Source organism: Crocodylus porosus, unplaced genomic scaffold, assembly GCF_001723895.1.
Source record: "Crocodylus porosus isolate Cpor-Errol unplaced genomic scaffold, CroPor_comp1, whole genome shotgun sequence".
NCBI lineage: Eukaryota > Metazoa > Chordata > Crocodylia > Crocodylidae > Crocodylus > Crocodylus porosus.
The window spans coordinates 68,876,337-68,897,639 of NW_017728918.1; the positions used below are offsets into that span (position 1 = coordinate 68,876,337).

Genomic DNA, 21,303 nt, shown 5'->3' on the forward strand with positions numbered 1-21,303 from the left:
AGCAATTACCCTCCCCCCGCGTGGGGAGCGGCCGCGGCCCGCGGTCTGCAGCGCCTTTGTTGTGCGCTGCGGCGCGGCTTATCTCGGCGCTGAGCAGGCCTTTGTTCCCGCAGCGGAGCCGGTGCGGGAGCGGGGCTGCCGCCTCCCCGCTTTACCCGCGGCGGCCCCGGCCTTTGTTGTGGGCCGGGACGAGCGGGGCCGAGAGCTCTGCGCGAGCGGCGGGGCGGGGGGCTTGTAGCTGCGGACGAGCCGGTGGAGGGAGGTGGATTCGGCGCAAGGTGGCGTGGGACGGAGCTCGCCCCTTCGCCACGGGCGGCCGGGGTAAGCGCGTGGTCCGTAGTCCTGGGGGCAGACCGGGGCCGGGTTGGGATGCCCCAGTCTTCCTGTCCTGGGTCCTGCAGGCTTGTGCCCTGGGCACGTCCTAGCAATGTTTGTGTATGTATACATGCCTACGTATGTGCACATGTGGGGAGCCTGCCACATTCTTCAAAAAGTTATTTGCTTCCCAATTGTACCAGATACTCCTATGTAACACACTTGCATATGTGCATGTCAAACACTGTACTGTACAAACATTATACTTGCATGTATTAATACATGTATATGTAACACATGAGTGTTGCACATAACGTAGAAACATGCATATGTATACATGCATATAACACATGTATGTGAGTTGTGTATATGTCACTAGTATGTTTTTGAGAGATATACCTTTATCGATACATAAGTGTGTGTGTGTGTATATGTTATGTATGCATACATGTATATTTGTGTGTATAGTTAAATGTATGTACATAGGCAGAGTAGAGGGTGGGGAAGAAGTGTGTGCATATTGATATGGATATGCATGTGTATACATATACATACATGCCATACTGGTGTGTATACAACATGCTTTACATACGGGTATGCATATATGCCTATGTAATGTAGTAGTTGTGTATCCAGCATGCTTAGGTATGTATGTATGTTATATGTATTAGTATCTGGTATTGTTGGCAGGCAATTAACTTTTTTTTAAGAAGGTGGGATAAGTTAAATCACTCTTAACTGACAGCTTGATCTTTTTTGCTTCCTTACTTTCTTTAAGAAAAGTTGATTATTCTAAGTTAGTGGCTGTTAAAACACTGATTTCCTGCTAAATATAGCTTTGTACACTAGCAATGTGTAGCATCAAATTTAATCAGGAGGGCACACCACACTGATTTTATCAGTTAAGTGAGAACCTGGATGAATGTGTTCTAACGCACTAGATTCCTCTTTGAGGCTTTTTTATCAATCTGCATTTGGACACTGAACAGAAATGCAAGTGAAGTGACTGTTATATTAGATAAATAAAATGTAATATGCTGGCAAAATAAGGAAAAGAACAAGATGAGCTTTGATAAACTTACTTTTAAAGCATATAACATGAAGGAGTACTTAGTCAGTGACTAGAAACAATTAGTTCATTGGCTGAGTCCCTCAAATATTTAAAACTAGTGGATCTCAGTCATTCACCTTTATTTTTTTTTTCGAAATTGGGGAAGGAAAGAACTTGCTTTACTGCTTTTTCTGCTTTTAGTTTTCAGTTTTAAATTGTTCACTGAACTGAACTATTTGAGTAAAATGGAATGAATAAAATATTTTCAGCACACGCAGAAGAGGTTATTGCAGTAAACACAGTTTTAGTTATTACACTTTAATTCCATGCAGTTAGCTAGTGCCATCCACCAGTTCATTAGCTTGACTGACTTGAACACTTCTGCAGCAAGCATACTCTCAATATTTTCAATTTAACTGATGTTTTTAATAGTCTGTATTAAACTTAGGACCCAATATAGGCTGTTATATCTTCAGTTTCTAATTTAAAAATAAACCTATTTTGCAATACAATTTTATTTAAAATAATACTTTTTTTGTTAATTTATTGCATTTTAAAGTGGGTTGCTAGTACCTCATCTATGCATGGCTTAAAGGAAAGTTGCTTCAGTTGTGAAGACCATCAACTTATCTGTGCCAATAGGGTAGAAAGCACCAGGAATCGGTGTTACTTTAAGAGGATCATTTAAAAAATGAAATTTGAAGGTAATCCTTAAAAATACATTGAATAATGCTAGCTCCGAAAAATCTGTATTGCAGTTTTTTCACAAACTGAGCAACAATTTCATTTCTCTATTTGTACTGGTGATTTAAGTATCTAATGCCAACTAATTTGTATCCTGGAGAGACAGAACGGGGACCTAACAGTCAGGATTCAGATACTGGATTTGACTATTTATACTGCCTGGTGATGTTTGTAGAAAAATAGGGTAACTGGAAGCCACCTCATGGAATCCATATTTTTAGAATGGTGTCTACTGTGATTTCTGAAGACTGCTGTCTCAGTCATTTGAATATGCAAAAATTGTTCGCTAAGAAGTAAACTTGTGTGTAAGGTCTGAGAACAGTGCTGAGGAAGTATTTTGGCTGTGTTGCAGTACATTTAACCTCCATTTTCATGTTTAGTTTTGAAGGATCTTACTATCTAGAACATCAAAACTTTTAGTCGTCTTTGCCAGATAGTGACTGCAGAGTCCCAAACTGTACTGATAGTAGTCACAAATTAATTCATTTGTTTAATATTAAACTAGGTATCCTACTGCTTGAGAAATAAATGTGCTCCTACTCTATTTGAGAACTGGCAATATAATATGCATTAATGTATCAGAATATTCTAAGGTTCAGAGGTGCATAAAGGGCTTTTCATCAGCTTCAGTTAGAACTATATAGCCAGATTCTTAGCTGCTTTTAAAAATTTCAGCCTGAACTGTTTCAGAATAAGGCCTGTGGGTATCTATTACAAACTTCAAAAGTGCTGCTGCCTATACCTTGGAAAAACTAAGATGGCTTTAATCTAGCATTGCATTTACTCATCTAATAAGAGTAAAACAGTAAATTTGGTTTTGCAGCCATTTTACAGTGTTTTCACTATACATCTGAAGTAAGTATCTTGCTATATTCAATTTTTATTGTTGCTTAAATATGAAATATTATTCTTTTTTTCCTAAGAATGATGTTGAGAAGAATATTAGTTTCTACCTTTCTCTGCCCAATGCTAAAGTTATGTTCTAAAATATCAGTCTGTGGCTGGCAATAGGGAGTTTATTTTTTTCATATCTTCATATAAAAATGTTAAATCACATGCAAATTACCCTTTTCCTTAATTGCAGCTCTTATTCTGCAAACTGTCTTAGCTGTTAGAGGATTTATGACCAGCAGCAGAGATCCCAGAGCAATCTATATGTAGATTCAGGAAAATGGTACTCTTCACTGATATTCTGAAAGTCTTTTAAATCCCTTTGGTTGAAAAGAAAAAAAACAAAAATTTACAGTAAGTGCAGATTCTGCAGAAATTTAATATTTAGATTCACAACTTTTCAGGAATTGCTGTACATACAGGTACAGGCTGTGTGCTTAATACTTAATGTCAGTGATGATTTTGTTGAACAAGTGTGTTAAAAATAAATAGCTTGCTCTCCCATAGCACTTTAAAGTCAGCATAATATGTACTAGAATGACAGCTCTTATCTGTATACTTATCATACTGCATCCTGACTATTGTAATCTCTTGTCAGGCATTGACTGCTTTAATCTTGTTTTTCTTACTTTAATTCAAAATTCTGCTGTCACACCTCTCTCTCTCTCTCCCTCCCCACCTCATCATTTCTTCTTCATACATATTTCAATATTTAGCTCCGCCCTGCCAGTCATGCTTACTTGCTGACTTCCCCAGTATTGACAGCCTTTATCTTGCTTGCAAATCTGTTTCTTCCTCGTCTTTTTTTTTTTTCTTTCGTTGCCCAAAGTCCTCTCAAAAAAAAAATGGTAAACTCCTTTGGATCTTGCAGTACCTGCTTCTGCTTTATGACTGGGTAAAGAGGTAGATGAATAGTGAGCTACACTGTATTACACCAGGGCTGTCAAACATACAGTTTGCTAACTTTATCTGTGCTGCAGCTCTGTTCCAGCTAGCCCAGGAAGCTACCAGAAGTTGGGGATTGAGGCCTACCACAGAATTCAGGGGCCCTGGGCCCTGCTGGACATTAGCTGTCTGTGACAGGAGGGTGAGCAAGGGCAGCAACAACACAGCCCTGTTGGCCTTACCACCCCTGGACCTTTGCTACTGGACCCATTGCAACTATGGGCCCTGTGATCCAGATCTGGCCCAGGGTCAGGTGACATCTTTGGTATACACAATTAATATCTATAAAAACATGCTTGGATTATTGTTATTTTATCCTTCCTCTTCTCTTATACCTACAGATTTCATTTTCCAGCTGTTGTACTTTGTGACTTCGCTTTTGTCTATTGTGGTGAAAAAGAGGTGTTAAAAACCATGTTAAATGTGTTTAGTGAATATAGTGCTACATACTATTGTGGCCAAGAACAAACCTTTTCAGAATGTTACAGTTAACCTTGAGGTCTCCCTGAGGTTGAGGACATAGTGACAGGGTATTAAGTAGAAAGCAAATGACTGTTTTCTGAATATGCTTATCACACCTGCTCTTTTCAATAATTAAAAGTTTTTCACTTTTTATGGTATTGCATAGCAGTACATAGAGATCCCAATGGAGAACTTAAGACCCATTGAGTTAAGTATGTAATGATTGGTATTACTACGTAGGTTATAGCTTGACTGTACTAGGAAAATGCATCAGGTTAGAAAACCAGTTTATCTGTTACTGTTAAACATAACCAGCTAATAAATTTAAAACCTGAGTATCGTTGTTCAGACTAAAGACAGAACTTTGTTTAGCATGGTAGTTCTGAACCAAAGTGCTGTGACACCCTGGGGTATCTTGAGATCCTTCCAGGGTGCTGCAGGTTGCCATGCAATGTTAGCACTGTTAAATGTGCAAACATGAATTACAAGATTAAACCCAGAGATTTCAAATGGGAATCAGTAGTATTAAAATAATTGTCACCAGTTGAGAACTTTCTGAATTCTTTGCATCAGCAAAATTTCTATCTCTTTCTGCAGTCAAAAATGAATGAAAAATAAGAGCTGGAATTTTCTGAGGAGTGCCTCTAGTCTAAAAAGTTTGATAACACCGTGTTGTTAAATTAGTAATTTTGAAAATGGCCCTTGCCTGGTCCATTTAAATATTGAGTAATAAAAACTTTTAAGTAGGTGTGACTTGAATACATGCAAGTGGAGCAAGATACTTTAAACATATTCCACGTTTTAACACACCCTTTTCTGATGGTCAGACCCTTGCATATTTGCTATTCTAGCCATATTTTAGTTTTTCTGATGCTCCACTGCCCGTTTCTGTTCTTCGTGGCTCTTCATTGAATGCAAATACACTTTAACAAATAATGTAACTAATAGTTTTTCCACAGTTATTTATTATAAATTATACACATCTCTCAATGCAGCAAGCCTTGCTAAAATGAGACTTGTCCCTATTCACCATTTTATCTTCCTTGTGCATACTTTTTCTGTGGCTTAAGTTGTTTTTTTGATTTATTTGTAAACTCATTCAGATAGGCTCAGTACAGTCAACATGATATAACTGTCATAGCTTTAAATGATTTTTCTTAAAAATCAGTGTGAAACAATGGAAGTCTTGCGTTTCTAATAAAAAGCTTTTTAGGTAATGAGATAGAAGAAGGGAATGTCAGCTGTGTTTGTCTGAAAAAAAGCATTATCTACTATAGTCAAATTTAGCAAAACATTCATTTTCATGTGGTGTTAACTTCAGAATAATTGGCTTCATTCTTTATTCTGCATAGGCAGTTTCACTCTTACTGAAGAAATGCAAACATGAATGCAATAAATTAAAAAAAAACCTTAACCTGTGAAAATTTAAAAAATAAAAATATTTTTCTTTCTTGATGGCTTCGGTAAAGCTTATTATTTTAAATCTCTGCGAACATTACAGAACTTTTTTAGTGTATATCTGTATTGTGAATATCCACGTGAAAGAAGATCATGATGGCTTAAAGGCCTGGCCATTAGTCCAATTATTCCTTCCCTTCCACTTTCTGTTTCCAGAGATTTTCAGAGTACTAACTCTTCAACTATTTTTTTCCAAGAAAAAGAAAGAAGGGAGAAGACTAATAAACTGATAGCTTTCCTCATCGTCAGAGGAAGGTGATGTTTCTTCTAATTTAACCCTGCATCTTCAGTTTGTCATCTTGATTCTCATCTGAACACTTTCCTTTCTAAAATTTCAAAAGCTCTGATGATTAAGTAATTCTGTGGATAAGGAAGTGCCTTCCTACAGTAGAAAAGTATATGTGGGAAAAATCTTTTCATTCCTGAATCCCTAGAAGATGCTATGAATTTAGGATTTTGTGGCTTTGTTTGTTTGTTTTATAATAAAGGTGGTGATCTGGTAACAGTGTTTAAGAAATGGTATGTACCTCCTATTCCTAGGAAGTATGGATTCTCTTAGTATACTGGATTGTAAATTTTTTCTCTAACTGGTAGAATATCAGATTCAGTTGAAGCAATAGACTGAAAAATCAGAGTATGCTCTAAGAAAACTTTGGCATAGTTTGTGGTACACCAGCATCTCTGGTTATTTGTAGAGCTTCTGTATCCTGGAATTAAAGTAACACCACCACAGAAGCTAGGCTGGAAAAGAAGTTGCTTTCGGGGTGGGAGATCAGAACCTTCCCCAAGGCCTTGCCCTTCATGTTTGCTATTGCAAGGTTCTCATCTTATTCTGTTCTTCCTAGCTGTTGAAGAAGAGAGAATATCTGGTTTCAGAGCAGATTATAGTTCTGCAATTCATCTGAAGCAGGCTAGTTTTAATGGGCAGAAGTTATGAAGTTATTTGAAGCTTTAGATAATTATTAAAGAAGACTGATTTTTAGCCCGTATCTTCCATTAGCAAAAAAAAAATATGCTTTTCTTTGAGACAGTAGCTTAAAAATGTGGACAGCAGAAACAAATTCAGTTAGTTTTGTTCATTCAGGCCTTTGATATGTCTTGGTTGCTACACTCAAAGATCAAAAGATAAATACTGTTCCCTCAGCTGATGAGAAATTGAATGTTGTCCACCTAGATCTTGGGTTGCCTGTTGAGAACAGACTGAAATAGCACTTGCACATTTTGAACCAGGAGATCTCAGGTAACCTTGTGTGGATAGTATTTAATTTTTTTCCCTTCTTTAATACTTGACATTTTTCATCCCTCCCTGTAAACTCAGTTAGTCCTGCTGAGTTTGCGTACACTTTTGAGACAGTAGTACCATGTTTTGAAAGGAGATCTACTCAGTGTCAGAAACAATAGAAGATACTTGTAGTATTAGTTCTAGCTTGCTTGCCTTTGGCAGTCAGCTCTGAATCTGAACAGTGTCCGCTAGTAAGATATCTAGGGGAACATTTTATATTCATTGTGTTTTCTGGAAGCATGCCTCTGTATAAAACAGGATGGATGGTTTGATTGTTTGGAGTACGGATGTCAGACACGCAATCTGTAGACCTTTGTCATCTGGCTGGTGGGACTCAGAGGCTCTGGTAGTTCAGGGCCAGGGCCAGCAGCCAAAATCCAAGGTATGGAGTGCTACTGGGGGGATGTATGTTGCCATCAGAAGTCAGGCTGTATTAACACCTGTGGCTCTCTGGCTCTGCTTACCCCATGGTCTAGATCTGGGGTGGGGTGGGGTGACGGAGGATAAACCAGTTTGATATCCATGATTTAGAGAAAACACCACTTAAAATGATAGGGCAGGGTGACAACTGAGAGACCAACCAGTTCAGAGAGGCGTGAGCTTATGTAAGCAACAACATGCATCAAGAGCTAGGAATGGACTGGCAGAAAGAAAGTCCTATATAGAAGGGAAAGAGATGGAGAAGGGGCAAAGCTGGAGAGAGAATAAGTGGGTTACTTGAATCTCCCTGCTCCCTGAAGGTATTAACCAACTTGTTTGCCCCAAGTGATCTAAGTCAGCAGTGGCTGTGTAATGGGATAAGAACCATAGTCCCTGTTGAGACTGTGGTTAACACAATCCAGTCTGTGGATGTTGTCTTTTTTTAATGATATTTCATGTTCAGTTTGATTTTTAAAGTTTTTTTTTTTTTTAAGGATAGCTATTCAGAGGTTGATGATGAAATGTCCATGTAGGTTGGGCACTGAGGAAGAAACTTGATGCCCAAAAGCTTCTCCAATAGTTCTCCCAACTATCCACTTGGTCCAGTAAAAAAATAACACAAAAATTCTTTGCCCCAGGGAGGTTTAAAGGGTTCTTTAAAAAGATTAAAGCACACAAGGATATTTGTATGCTACTGAAACTTGTTGAATTGATGTAGTCACAACTAGTGCAGTTGTCTGAAACAGTGTTATGCTGTTTGAGGGTCAACTGCACATAGCATTCCACTTTCCAAAATAACTTCCCTGTACTTTGTAACTGTTCTGTTCTCTGAGTTGCAGACAGGTGTTAGTTTTGCAATTTTCATTTTTATAAGGAAAGCTAACTTGCACTAGATAAAATAGGACAAAGGAAAAGTAGCACCCAGAAATACAAATCAAAAGAATCCTATTTAATTCTAACATGTCAAAGGGATGTAATTGAAAATCTGATTAAAAGATAGATCTTACTTGGTTGTATTGTTGGGGACGGTATAATACATTCCAAAATGGTATGGTGACTTAGAAATGTACTTATGGTGTTTTGTGAGTAGATCAAAATAGGAAGTGGGGGCTCCTCAGTTTCTGTGATAAGAATTTGGATGTGGTGCCATGAGAACACTTTGGAAGATTATCGTGGGATATTTTCAAGTTCATATTACCATGTTAGCACATGGGCCAGCCAAACATAGTGGCTGCTTGCAGACACTTAAAAAAAGAAAAACGACCCCCCCCCCCCCTTGCTTTATCAGAAGAAGTGGTGCATTACTTCAACCTGGCTCTACAACATCTGTAAAGATTGGGCATTTCAGCGGGGCTCTTTGGCACTTTTAAGCTAAAGCTGATTCAATAAGGTATTAGATAAAAGCATTAAAAAAGCCCTACTTAAGCACCTGATTTTTATAGGTATCAGGTGAGCCTGGTTGAGTGCATTGTCCCTTTGAACAGGGCTCGGCACTGGAACATGCCGAGTTTAAAGAAAAACGGCTTTTTGTTTTCATTTTGGTTTGCAAGCACTTGGGGTGTATATGCGATGTTGAGCTGACTGGAAGTCAGCCTGTTAATAGAGGTGCACTGATTTTTATATCTGTGCTGATCTAGTATTAGACTGATTTTTATTTTATTTTTTTTCTTTTTAAAAAAAAAAAATTAATGTGACCAATAATTTGGCCAATAAATTCCTGTGCACACAGCTGCAGCACAGCACGTAGGCAGTGAGGAGCACAGCACAGCAGCTTGGAGAGCTGCATGCACCTGATAAGTCTGGTATAGTGGAAGCGGAGAGAACGGGGGGAGGAGGGGCAGATCAAACCCAGCCCTCCCCACCCAGTGTGTGTCCTTGGATCACACAGATCCAGGGGCACACACCTCCTCCATACCTTCCCAGACAAACGGCAGGAGCTGCCAAACCAGCAGTTCCCAGGCAAGTAGTGCTCAGCAGTGGGAGTCGCCCCACCTCAGCTGGGCAGCACTTGCCCCAGCCCCACTCCTGTTACTGCAGGGGCCTTTAGTCTCCCCCCCCCATGCCCCTTCCCTCCCCCTCCCATTCCACTACACTAGACTTACCAGCTGCCCGCAGCTCTCCATGCTGCTGGACTGAAATCGGATCGGTATCAGCCGACGTGCCTCCTTTAAAATCAGCCATCAGCCCCCAAAATCTGTTAGTGTACCCTTCCCTGTTAATCTTAGTGGTAGAAAATTGGGCATCTTTCAGGGAAAATTTCTGAAATGTCCTGTGTAAGCTATATATGTTGATAATCTTAGAGTATGGTGCTATCCTGGAAAATGACCTTTTCTTTATGAATTAAAAAAAAAATTTTGACTAATTAATTTAATAGTAAAACTTCCACTTGTTGTTAACACTAATTTCAAGCTATGTATTTTTTTTTTTTTTTTTAATCTTGCATATTCCCCAACTGTAATAAGAAAATTGCAGGTCCAGTTATGTCCCTAGCTGCATCTTTTCAACTTCTCTGTCTTCAGGTTTAACTTTTCTGCAGTGTTTTCCTTCTAGCTCTCCTACTTTAATTGTTGTAGTGCAGCATACAAAATTATTTAATAATGCTAATGTTGTGTGTATTCCTGTTTTAAAGGGGGTGCTGACAAAAAGTGATTTGCCTAGGTTGATAGGCAGTAAGTGATAAAGGAAGTAATAAAACTTGAATCCCACAACAGTTATTTATGACTAAACAAAAGGACCCAGCTAAAAACTGGTAATTAACCTAGTTAGTAGGGAAAGAGGCTATCACCCAGATTCAGAACCCTGACAAGGTTTGGGGACATTGTTTAAGCTAGATATTGGGAGCAAGTGACAGATGTTGAGTTTACAGTTGAACAAAGGCAACTACTAGCATTATGCAATACAAGGAAGTATCTTTGGTAAATGAAAAAGTAAAAATTGCAGGTGACCTAGAGGATGTGGTTCAGCTCAAGGTAAATTCTCCAAAGTAATATGGTTTCACGCTGAAGAGTTAGATAGCGTCACAGCCAAAAAATAACTACCTATGTATCAATTCAAGATGTGCAAAGGCAAAAATTAGTGAATTATATCATCTAGCAATGGATGAGAAACCTAACATAATGGCTATTTCTCAAATGGAATACGGTGGCAACCAAAATCAATGAGATATTGTAATAGCTGGCTATAAATTTAAACAAAAGATAGACTGATAAAGGTTAGTGTGTCATCACTACACCAACACTGAAATGAAACAAGAGTCCTGGGGTAGAACTAGGATGGGTACGAATTCTCTAAATAATAAGGATACTAAAAACTTAACAGTTTTACATTGCTGACAAGATTAGGAAAAGGATATTGATTGTGGTATCTTAAAGGAATTTGGAGGCAGCTATGTCTGATAAAGCACAACTTCAGCTACTTGCTTTCTTAAACTTTTTTTGACACCCACACAGTTTAGTAAGCAGTATCTCTACACTTAAAAGACAAACTGTTCTGAGCAATTATTTAAAGTAACTGAAGGTTTAATTTAAGAACTAAATAAGAAGTGACCATAATATAATTAAATTAGAGAATTTTGAGTTGAATAGCATGCAAAAAATACTGTAATGCTAAAACTCAAAAGGGAGTGAAAAATATTTTTCACTGTATTCTTGCTCTACCTCAGTGTAGAGACTATAAATCCTCTTAGTCCTACTATCTCAGTGTCCAGTGATTGCAAATCACCTTCTATATCTTGCTTAAAGATCAGCTGCCACTTTCTTTACCCTTAACCAGGAAGGTTCAGCCTTTTGTCTCACCCTTTTATATGTAGACTAGAGTTTCATTTTTTTCTCCCTGCATTTCTTTTACCATTATTCTCACCAATCTACAGACCTGCTGTGGGAATTTATAGCCATCCTGATGCCCCAGATTCTATGAGTCCCTTAATTCCTGCTGCTTTTTTTTTTTCTTTTCTTTTTAATAACCTGATTAGATGGTTAAAATCTTACATGAGCCAGGTGATATTTGGCATCCATACATGATCATCTGTATTCCCTCAGCCATGACATTGAACATCCACATGCCTTTGTAGGCCCAAGCCTCTTTACCAGAAATGGCCAATTGTGTGGTCTGTTTTGTGACTGAACAGTTGCCAGGCACAAAGTCAAAATTGCTAAACCCTCATAGGATTTGAATTCATTGGGTTTTGTTCTGGGGGCTTTCGATGTTTGAGGCCAGGCCATTAGCCTGTTATTGTGCTTTCTGCTGCTGTTGAAAGTATAGCTCCTGTGTGCGCACAGTAACTAGGGCAGGTGGAGGGATTTATAAGGATTTCCATCAAACAGACCTAGATGAATGCTATTTTCAGCAAAGAGCAAGGCAAAGAATTAATGATTATTCTATTGACTTTTCTTTTCTCTGCCTCTAACTTCTTTCTAAACTCTTAAATGTTTTGTTAACTTCATGAAAGACGTTATGAAAAATAAAATCATATTGAGTACCTGCATAAATAATCTAAATATTGATGAATAGGTCTTGCAGTGTGCTGGAGCTTCACAGGCTGAAAGAAAAAGGGATCATATTGTTTCTGGTGTTATCAAGGCGACTCTTAAATATTTCTCCTCAAGAATTGGCAAGTGATAGTCTTCTCATTTTTGTTTGGTATTGAAAGATCTAAAAGCTTTATTGTAATATAAGAAATTCTGATGCTGCAATTTCAACAATGGCATGAGTTAAAGATGGAGCATCAGCTTTTTTTGCTATTTCTTGTGGTTTTTATCAATTCATATTTATTTGAACAAAGAGTTGCTCTGGTATTGTTTACTACCATCCCTTTTAAAATATCTATTATGATAGTCAACCCTGTAAGTAAGAAGAGTTGTATATAGAAAGTAGTTTTCTTAAGAATAGCCAGTACTAATTAAGTGACCAGATGTTCTTTCTTCCCAGTATGAGGCTTCTTGTTCTGCTTCTTCAGTGTCGCTTTCCTATGAACAGTAGGGGAACAAGCTCAGAACCCAGATATTTCTCCCATTAGCTTTTGCAGTTTTGCCTCTAGAATTTGTTGCAGTTGTAATGTTCCTCAGCTCTTGCTGTTCATTGATGAAAATTTTAAAACAACTTTATGAAACTGAGCTGATAAGTCTCTATAATAATTTTCTGACTCATACTTTTATAATAAGCAAAAGGATGGGTGAGTGAAAAAAAATATGGCTTATAAAAATCATTTGCCCTGAGCTTGTGGATGAGCAGAATTTTCCAAGGTTATTTCACTGACCCTTTAAGCTACAGCTTAAACTATTTCGTTTTTTTTTTTAAAGACAAAACTCTTGTTTCTCACATTGAATAATTAATTAGCTGTTGATGTCGACTGAAAAAATGCTAATTGTAGTGTCATGTACTCTTATGTGTAATCCACCTCTTTCCCCCTAAAGCCAGCAGCTAGAAATTGGAGTATGCATTATATTTGAGTGAATACAGTAAGAGCAGAGTTTTTTGTTTTGTTTTTTCTCTTAGCACCTGAAAGTGAAAGTAAACCCTACACACAATCCACAGGGAGCACCGCAATGAGCAGGCTTGGCTCCCTACCTGCTGCTACTCAGTTACTTACTACAAGAAAGGGTCTGTTTTTTATTTTGTTCTGCCTTTTTAAAAATAAGGTGTCTATCTTATTCCAAGGTGCTTAGTATGTCTGAAAATATGGTAATGGACAGTGGATACCTCCATTTAGATACCATAGTTATTTCCATGAGGATCAGTATTCCCCAGATTTATATATCTGGTAAAAATGATGCCACAATAAATAGTGTTTTCCATAACCAGGAATTTATTTTGATAGTGACCGGTATATATGGATGTGTATAAATATTAGAAAAGCTAGCTCCCAGGCTGTTTATTATTGGAAAAAACTGTAGTTGACAAAGTAGCAAGTCTGGTGGGACATATTACAATTTAAATGTTTTCTACATAAAATATATATTTGCGCATAGCAGTAAGTGTCCTAAGAACCAGCATTTAACTAGAAGCTAAGTCGTGTACGGTTCATAAGGTTATCAAGTCCATGGACCTCAGCCAGTTGCTGCTTTATCCCCAGCAAAGCAGACTGCCTATGAAATACTTGCTGGTCCTATGAAGAACTCTTGACTAGTTGGGAAACAAAGTAACTTCCAAATGCTTCATGACACTGGAGGGGGTGTTGTTAAAGTATGACAGCAGTTGACAGAGAGGAGTTGCTTCTACTAGAGTTCTTCCTGCCTGTGGGGGAAATGATGCAGGTGTAACAGGAGTGGCCTCCTTCTGTAGGGGGGGAGCAGAATATCTAAAGGGGTGGGGGGGAGAGCGTGTGGAATAGCTAGTACCTGTGAGAATGGGAGCAGTTGGTTAACTGTAACTTCAATGAAATTCATCATCAGACTTACCCTATTTATTCAAATCTAAGAGAAGTCTCCCTCCCCCATCCAAACTTGGGGGGGAGCTCATTTTGGAGTTGAATATGGGGCGGGGGGGCAAGCAGCTTCTGTCTCCTCTTTCTCCCTGCTTCCCCCCCCCCCCCCTTGCAGCTCAGGTTTGGAGCTGCAAGGGAGGGTAAGCAGACACTGGGAGACAAGGGACAGGGTATTGGGCCACTTGGCTGCCCTATAGCGGTGACAACCCTCCAGTAAAATAAGATTTTTATACAGTGAAAAAATTAACAAATGTATACATTTCCATGCATAGCATTTAATTATTGGGGTTTATCTTAAATTTGAAGTACTTTTGGGTTCAAGTAAATACAGTACCTTCCTACAGTCTTTTCTGTTCGTAATCATTGGTATCTCCATTTGTATTGGAGAGAGATCAGCTGACCATTCTGGCAAAGATCTGTCATCTTTCTGGAGCAATGTTTGACTTTAACAAGCTGCTGTTTCCATATTGTGAAGCAGGAATACAGGATGAACAGTCACAATAAAAGCTGGAGCATAAGCCACTGATTTTTTAAACCCTTTCAGCACTTAGTGAAAATTAGAATTGGACAAACAGTTCAGTCTTTCCTTGACTTTCTCTGTTTGTCACAAACTTGAGTTATACTTCTGTCTTTACCAGCAGTTGGGTTCAGTAGTTCCACGTTCTCCTTCAAGTAGTTGGACAGATGCATATTCTAACATGCAGGTATGCTTAGTACCTGAGACATTTGACCAGAGACTTTACACCTTACTGGTGCTACTGCAGGTTGCTCCAGTCCCTCTCCTTGCCTTTCCTTCTGCACTGAGAGAATAAAGGACAGAGTATGCACCCAAGTTCCTTAGCTCTTCTCAGCTGCCTGTCTGAGTTTTAAGTTTCTCATTATTGAACTACTGGAGCCTGCAGCCAGACCTGTACTTACAACTACTTTTTTTTTTCTTGTCTTGACCTTTGGAATCTCTTTCATTATCTCTTTCCCCTCATTTCCTCACCTCAGCCAATATTTTAAATTTTAAGAATTATCCTATTTGTTTCAAGGAGTTCGTAGCTGGATGTGCCCTGTTTATGTCCCCTCAGTCTCTTTCCTTTTCGGCTGCTTTTGTTACCCTCTCTATTTCTACAGCCTGGCAAAAGAACTCTTGTTCCTTAGTCCTCTTTCAGTGCCTTTCCCCAAATGGCTGGGTCTTTTTAGCTGCCACTCTTCATAGATTCATAGATGCTAGGGTCAGAAGGGACCTCAACAGATCATTGAGTTCAACCCCCTGCCTAAGCAGGAAAGAGTATTGGGGTCAGATGACCCCAGCCAGATGCTTATCTTGTATGGAACAGATTCTTTCTCTGACTCCCACAGGTTGTGTTCATGCTGCTGGGAATTGCGTGCGTCTAACACGTTCAGTGAAGAAAAGGAAGGCGTAAGACAGGTCTGTGTGCTCCTGTTGGACAGGTTCTTCAGATCATCCTTAAATTCTGGTACCAAATCATGGGAGTGGCACCCATCATTCTCTCCAGTACTATATCAGTCAGCATTGACACACGGTATGCCTACATCTTGAATATTGTGTAAGTTCTGGTGTCTATCTCAAAAAGAATATTGTAGAATTAGAAAAAAATTCAGAGAAAGGCAACCAAGATCAGAGGTCACCAACATATTTTGATGGTGGGCAGAATGACCCAGCTCTAGTCCAAGACGGGTGGGCACTAGGACCTGGTTGCCTTTGTTACTCTTTCTTGACAGCCAGGTACAGCATGACAGGGGGAGAGCTCCCCTTTTTGCTGAAGCCCCAAGTCACCTGACTTCAGGCTTCAATAGTAAGAAGCAGAATACATCCTTTTTCTGAATTGATGCCTTGGTTGTCTTTGGTATTGTATTGCTCTCAGTAATAGAGGGATGTACATATAACAGCTGTCTTGATCCTGCTTGGGTCTCCACTGTCTAGGACTGGGTGTCCAAACCATGGCAGTGTTTCCTCTACTATCTCTGATTGGCACTGGCCTCTACTTTGTCACCAGGTCTTTTTGGCACCACTCTTTGATACAGCATGTTAAACATCTGTCCTGGGGCCAGTTACTAAGGGTCTCATTATTGCCATCAAATGGGGGAGAGGGGAACTCTACTTGTCACTGTGGTGCCTGTATTTACCCAGTGCTTATCAGAATTGGCCTTCGTATTCCTTGAGGGACACAAAATTAACCAGTGTTCCAATTGCTCAAGGTCATGTTCCTCTTGCTCATTCATGGACAAGTCAGTCCCCCCTGCCTCCCATTTTGTGGGACAGTCTGCATACCTTCAGCTATGTGTGTGTTCCCCTCCAAAAGGAGACCTGAGAGTTACCTGTTGTCTTGGCTTTTGTGCCTCTGTTCATACCTTCAGTGGAGGAACCTAGAGGTTTTCTTGACTTCTGTGAGTACATGGTATAGGCCTTTAGCCCCTCCCCCTGAAAAAAGGTTTGAAACACCTGTGCTTTCACTGATAGACATCTTACACAGGCCAGGCCTCTTGAAAGCAGTACTTCCAATTTAATGAGGCTGTTATGAATCAGCCTGTCCACATAATTTGGAAATTGCCTCCCAACCAATCCACTCGGGTCGTCCTTCTCAACAGACAGCACGAGCTATAGAGTTCAGTGAAAAAGTGTGGACTTTTTGACCTATACCTAGTTCCTTCATCACTAGTGGTGGCAGTATCCAGTAAAAAAAATAAGTGTACCAGGCTGGTGTTGAAAAGCATCCCAGATATCTGAACTTCTTTGGCAAGTGAACCCAGTCCTTGGCAAGCTTACAGTTTGGCATTTTGAACTATCAAGTCTATTGGCCAGATACAACTTCAGATTATATGATTACTTAGTCAGCTTCACCCACATTCCTTTCTGTTACATCACAAGGGAGAATTGTGCCTATAGCTACAGGCTGCCTTGGGTGGTGTGAATATGACATCATGTTCCTGGCCACTGCAGCAACATTAATATGGTGCCATGACTACTGAGTTCTGAGCTTCAGACAGAAGTCCAAAACTCAATGGAAGAACTCCTCCTTTTTGTGGGCATTTAACTGTTTAGTTCTAAAATGGATGGGATTCTGCATTCATTAAAAGACTTAAGGGATATGCTGTTCCCTTTTGGGTCTCTGCATCCTCTTCAAGAGGCAAGCTGTGGTTGCATCAGCTGCTCTTATGGAGCTGTCACGCTTCTCAGGACCTCCTCTTTCTGCCTCTTCATGCAAGTATGGGGAGGTAGAGGCCTCCATGGGCACTGTCATTTTGGGCCTTCCTACCCAGCCTCCCATACAACACCTCAAGGAAAGCAGGGGCTTTGCTGATGCACATAGTAGATCTTTCCTAACATGTCTTCTTTCATAACCTCCTGACTATCTGCTATTTCATATGAGCTAGTGTTGTTGTAGACCAGCGGGTCACAGACACAATTGGATGTTGCTCTGTTGAGTTTACTGCCCTTCTACTTCTAACTCCATCTTTCCCGTTCCTTTTCACAGACCATTCCCATGACAGCCTTCTCTAGCAGCAGCAAGACCACCTGCTGTCTCTGAGAGTAGTGGTACATGTCCTTCCTGGGAAGGAGAGTTCTATAGCCCAGACTTCAGGATTCCAAGGGAAACTTTGCATGAAGTGCATGCTCAAGTTTCAGGGTAGCCATCATCTTGTTTCTGTGACAGGGGGTTAGGGTGCTGACAGAAGTAACAACTGAAACGTGTTCAAGTAAAATGTGCAAGCTTTTCACTGTTCCTGGCTGGAATGTTTCAGAATGCCTCCTCTACTGCTTGCCACAGTGCTAAAGCAGGCTGCAGTGACATGTGGTTCTATTCTTCATTGCTCCTCCTCTCACAGGGAAGTAGGGTTAAAGGGAAGGGAAGAGCAGAGAGGTAAGTTAAGATCTGAGAAGAGGATCCCCAGCCCTGCTGCTGGAAATCTGACATGCCATCTCCAGTCTCTTCTTCCTCTCAACCCAGCTCTGGCAGCTGCAGTGGCCCTGGGACTCACCAGGAGGTTTCATTTAGAAGGTCCCCAGTGAGGACCTGGCAGTATCCTTGGTCTCAGAGGGGCTGGACACCAGGTAGACTGTCTGCCTGCTTTCCCTCTTTTTCCCTATCCAGATGTAACAAAGTGAAATGCTCCAAAATTAGTACCTCTTGAACCAAAGTACTTTTTAGAGTTCCTGCCAATTATATTTGAAAAAGTATGGTAACTTCAGTTTGTTGTTTAGATAGAAGCATCTTCCATCGTCACTACCTGATTCAGTAGTGTATAACAGATACCCACCATGAAGCATCCTTTGCTGTTCTTCCTTGTTACCTTGACCCAAAGACTTTTCAACAACCCTACTTCCCATTTCATATCATACCTTAAAACAAATGCAAATCTCTTGTATAGAGAGCAGCACTAACACCTCTTTTTCTTTGTGCTTGTCTTCCACAAACTAGTTATCAGGGGTGGGCAAAATGCAGTGTCACAGGCTGGCTAGGCACTGTGAGTGTATCAGCCATTAGGCTGCTGAGTTCAGGATCGAGGGGGTGAGTCGGGAACGAAGTAAAGGCAAATTTACTTATAGCTTAGCATACAACAGTTTACAGAAAGGTTAATGTGACAAATAAATAGTACAATAATAAAGAGCTAATAGTAAATAATAACAACAGATGGACAAAACTGACAAAACTCCCACATGGGGTTGGCAACTTATTGGCAGTCCATCTATGCCAGTGTGCGCCAAATTGTTCCAGCGAAGTCAGACGTCCCTGATCATTGCTGTCTGAGGGGTCACTGGGAAGGTCCCTTGGTCAGGATCTGGTCCTCGCTCACGCTGGGAGTCCGGGATCCAGGCTTGGTACAGAGATGGTCCTTCTGTCCCATCCTTCAAACTGGTTACTTGACATGTGCAGTCTTTTATGCCTTATCTTATGCTAATCTGTTGGCTTTAGAGCCACTCACAGTCTTGCCCTATAGCCGTTACCTTATGGGATTTAAAGGTGTTAGAAATTATTGTGAAAGGTTACTGCCCAAATATGGGTTTACCTAATAAGCAAATTATACCACATTACTTTGAGGTAAAATTAAAATTAAAATTTAGCATTACGCTGCCCAAGCTCAACCCCTTGGTTTCTTATTCCTTAGAATGTTCTAATTATATTAGGTGGTCAGATCTTGTTATGGCTGACCTTTTAAAAAAAAAACCAAAACTGTTAGATCAGCTAATCTTGTAGTTTTTCTTATTTTTGAGACCCAGTCAGTCCCCTGATCAGTGCAGACAGTTAAGATTCAACACTTCGGTTAAATTGTGACACACACACATTCCACTTGCAGGTTGCAAACTTGCAAAGTTTGGATTAGTTAATCTTAACTGCTAGACAACTGCCTGGATGTCTCCAGGAGCATATATTTAGTAACCCCTCTGGTTCTGGCCACCACTAGCCTGCAGGCTAGATGCATCCCACTAGGCCTAAAAAAAATCCAGAAAATTTAATATTTATCTGCCTCTGGCTGCCTGTCATGCAGCCCTTGATGGCGTGGTAGAGCTCAGTAAGCAGCCCTCTGCCTGAAATAATTGCCCACCCCTGAGTTGTATCCATCCGTAACAGTGTTCCTTTCCTGCAGACTATCCCACTGACTCTGTTATCCCAATTGCATCCTACTTCTATGGCTCTAGTAGGACTTCCAGTTTTCCCTGCTTATTTCCCATGCTTCTATCACTAGTATCTGGGCATTGTAAATGAGTACCAGTTTGTCCTGTAATTTCCCTCTGAGAACACTGTTAAGACTCCCATATAGTTCTTCCTCCTTTTGGTTTTATCCCAGTCAGTTTGCTTTTTTACGTACCTGTAGGCTTTTGTCTCCATCCCTTTTAGTACATAGTGTAAAGCCCTCCTCCTAGGTTTGCAAGCTATTTTTTACACAAAAGCACTTCCCCAGTTCCTTCAGGTGGATCCCATCTTTGCCCAGTGTTGGTTCTTGTAATGTACCATCTGATAGCTTGGAATATACTACCTGTGGTTAAGGAAGCCAAAGCCCTGTTGCCAGCACCAGCTGTGCAGCTACTTGGTGATCTTCAGGATGCATCTGCTCCTATCCTGGGCCTATACCCTTGACCACAAGGTTTGATGAGAACACAGTTTGAGAACCTGTCTCTTTCACTCACACCCAGAGCCTTGCAGTTGCTTTTGCTCTATCCATGGCCATCCCTGCAGTGTCATTAGTAACCAAATGGATGAATAGCATGGGGGAGTAGTCAGAAGGCTGGGAACCTTTCTGTAACATCCTGGGTTTAGGCTCCTGGCGAACAGCAGTTGAATGTCATGGATCGCCAATGATAACCACCCTTCACTTCCTTTTGGTAGCAGTGGTCTGAATCCTCCTAGCTTTTGGGCTTTTGCACTTGGTCTCTTCTGTCCATGGAGGAAGTTCCTTCTGCAATGCCAGGGCTTCATAACTGTTTACAGCTCGAGATTCAGAATTGGAGCATTGTTTGTTGCCAGAAGTGACCAGCTGCCAGCTTCTGCTGTCATGAGGATCCAGGTTGTCTTTGCACTCCAGTACCTTCTCTGGCTGACCCTCTTCTACAGTCCTGGAACTTTTCTTGTGCATTGGTCAGTGAGGTCTTTGTGTTCACAGGTGTTTTTCAGTCTAGCCACCTCTTCCAGCACCCATACTTGGTTCCTGAGAGAATTAACCAGGAGCCATCTCGGGGCACCTATACGTATGCCAGAAGTCTGCTTCAGTGCATGCTGATTAGCATGCATTGGAACAGACTATTAGCATGCTCCACCAGACTTGATTAATTAGCAGGGATCCTGGTTTTATCTAATTAAAAAGATCACAAATTCTCTGATAAATTGCAGATTCTCTGATAAGTCCCCCAAAATCCTTGATTAAAATGAAATGCCACTATACATATATACATGTATGTATCAGTTGAACACATTTTATTGATATATTTACAATTTTAAAGCAATTTGAAAGCCTACCAGTGCCTCAATCACTATAATAAAATAAATTATTAATACCTATAAATTTGGTATATGACTTTGAATTTATCATGGGAAGTCAGAGCTTCCCCTACCCCCTTTGCTCACCAGGGTGCAGGTCCAGGCCCCTTACTTCCCACCTATAGCCCCCCACCCGGCTGATATTCCTTGCTTCTACCCAAGCCCTGCTGGAGGGGGCCCCTAGCTGCCAAGGCTACAGGACCCGGGGCCCAGGTCCACAGCCTCCTGCCCCTCCTCAGCAACACCTGAGCCTTGACTGCTTCCCATGGGAGATAGCAGGTGCTGTGGCAGCACACAGACCTCGGCTCCCCCTCTCCCATAGGCAGTG

At 40.5% G+C, this 21,303-nt stretch overlaps 1 protein-coding gene across 1 annotated transcript in view; it reads left to right on the top strand.

Moving 5' to 3' along the window:
* Positions 1 to 10,459: 10,459 nt before the first annotated feature.
* Positions 10,460 to 21,303, top strand: part of ZNF292 (zinc finger protein 292) — an 89,332-nt gene continuing 78,488 nt past the window's right edge. Inside the window, exon 1 of the mRNA XM_019538172.1 lies at positions 10,460 to 10,537. Within this exon, the coding sequence (XP_019393717.1) occupies positions 10,460 to 10,537 (78 nt within the window). The remainder of the gene's footprint in view (positions 10,538 to 21,303) is intronic.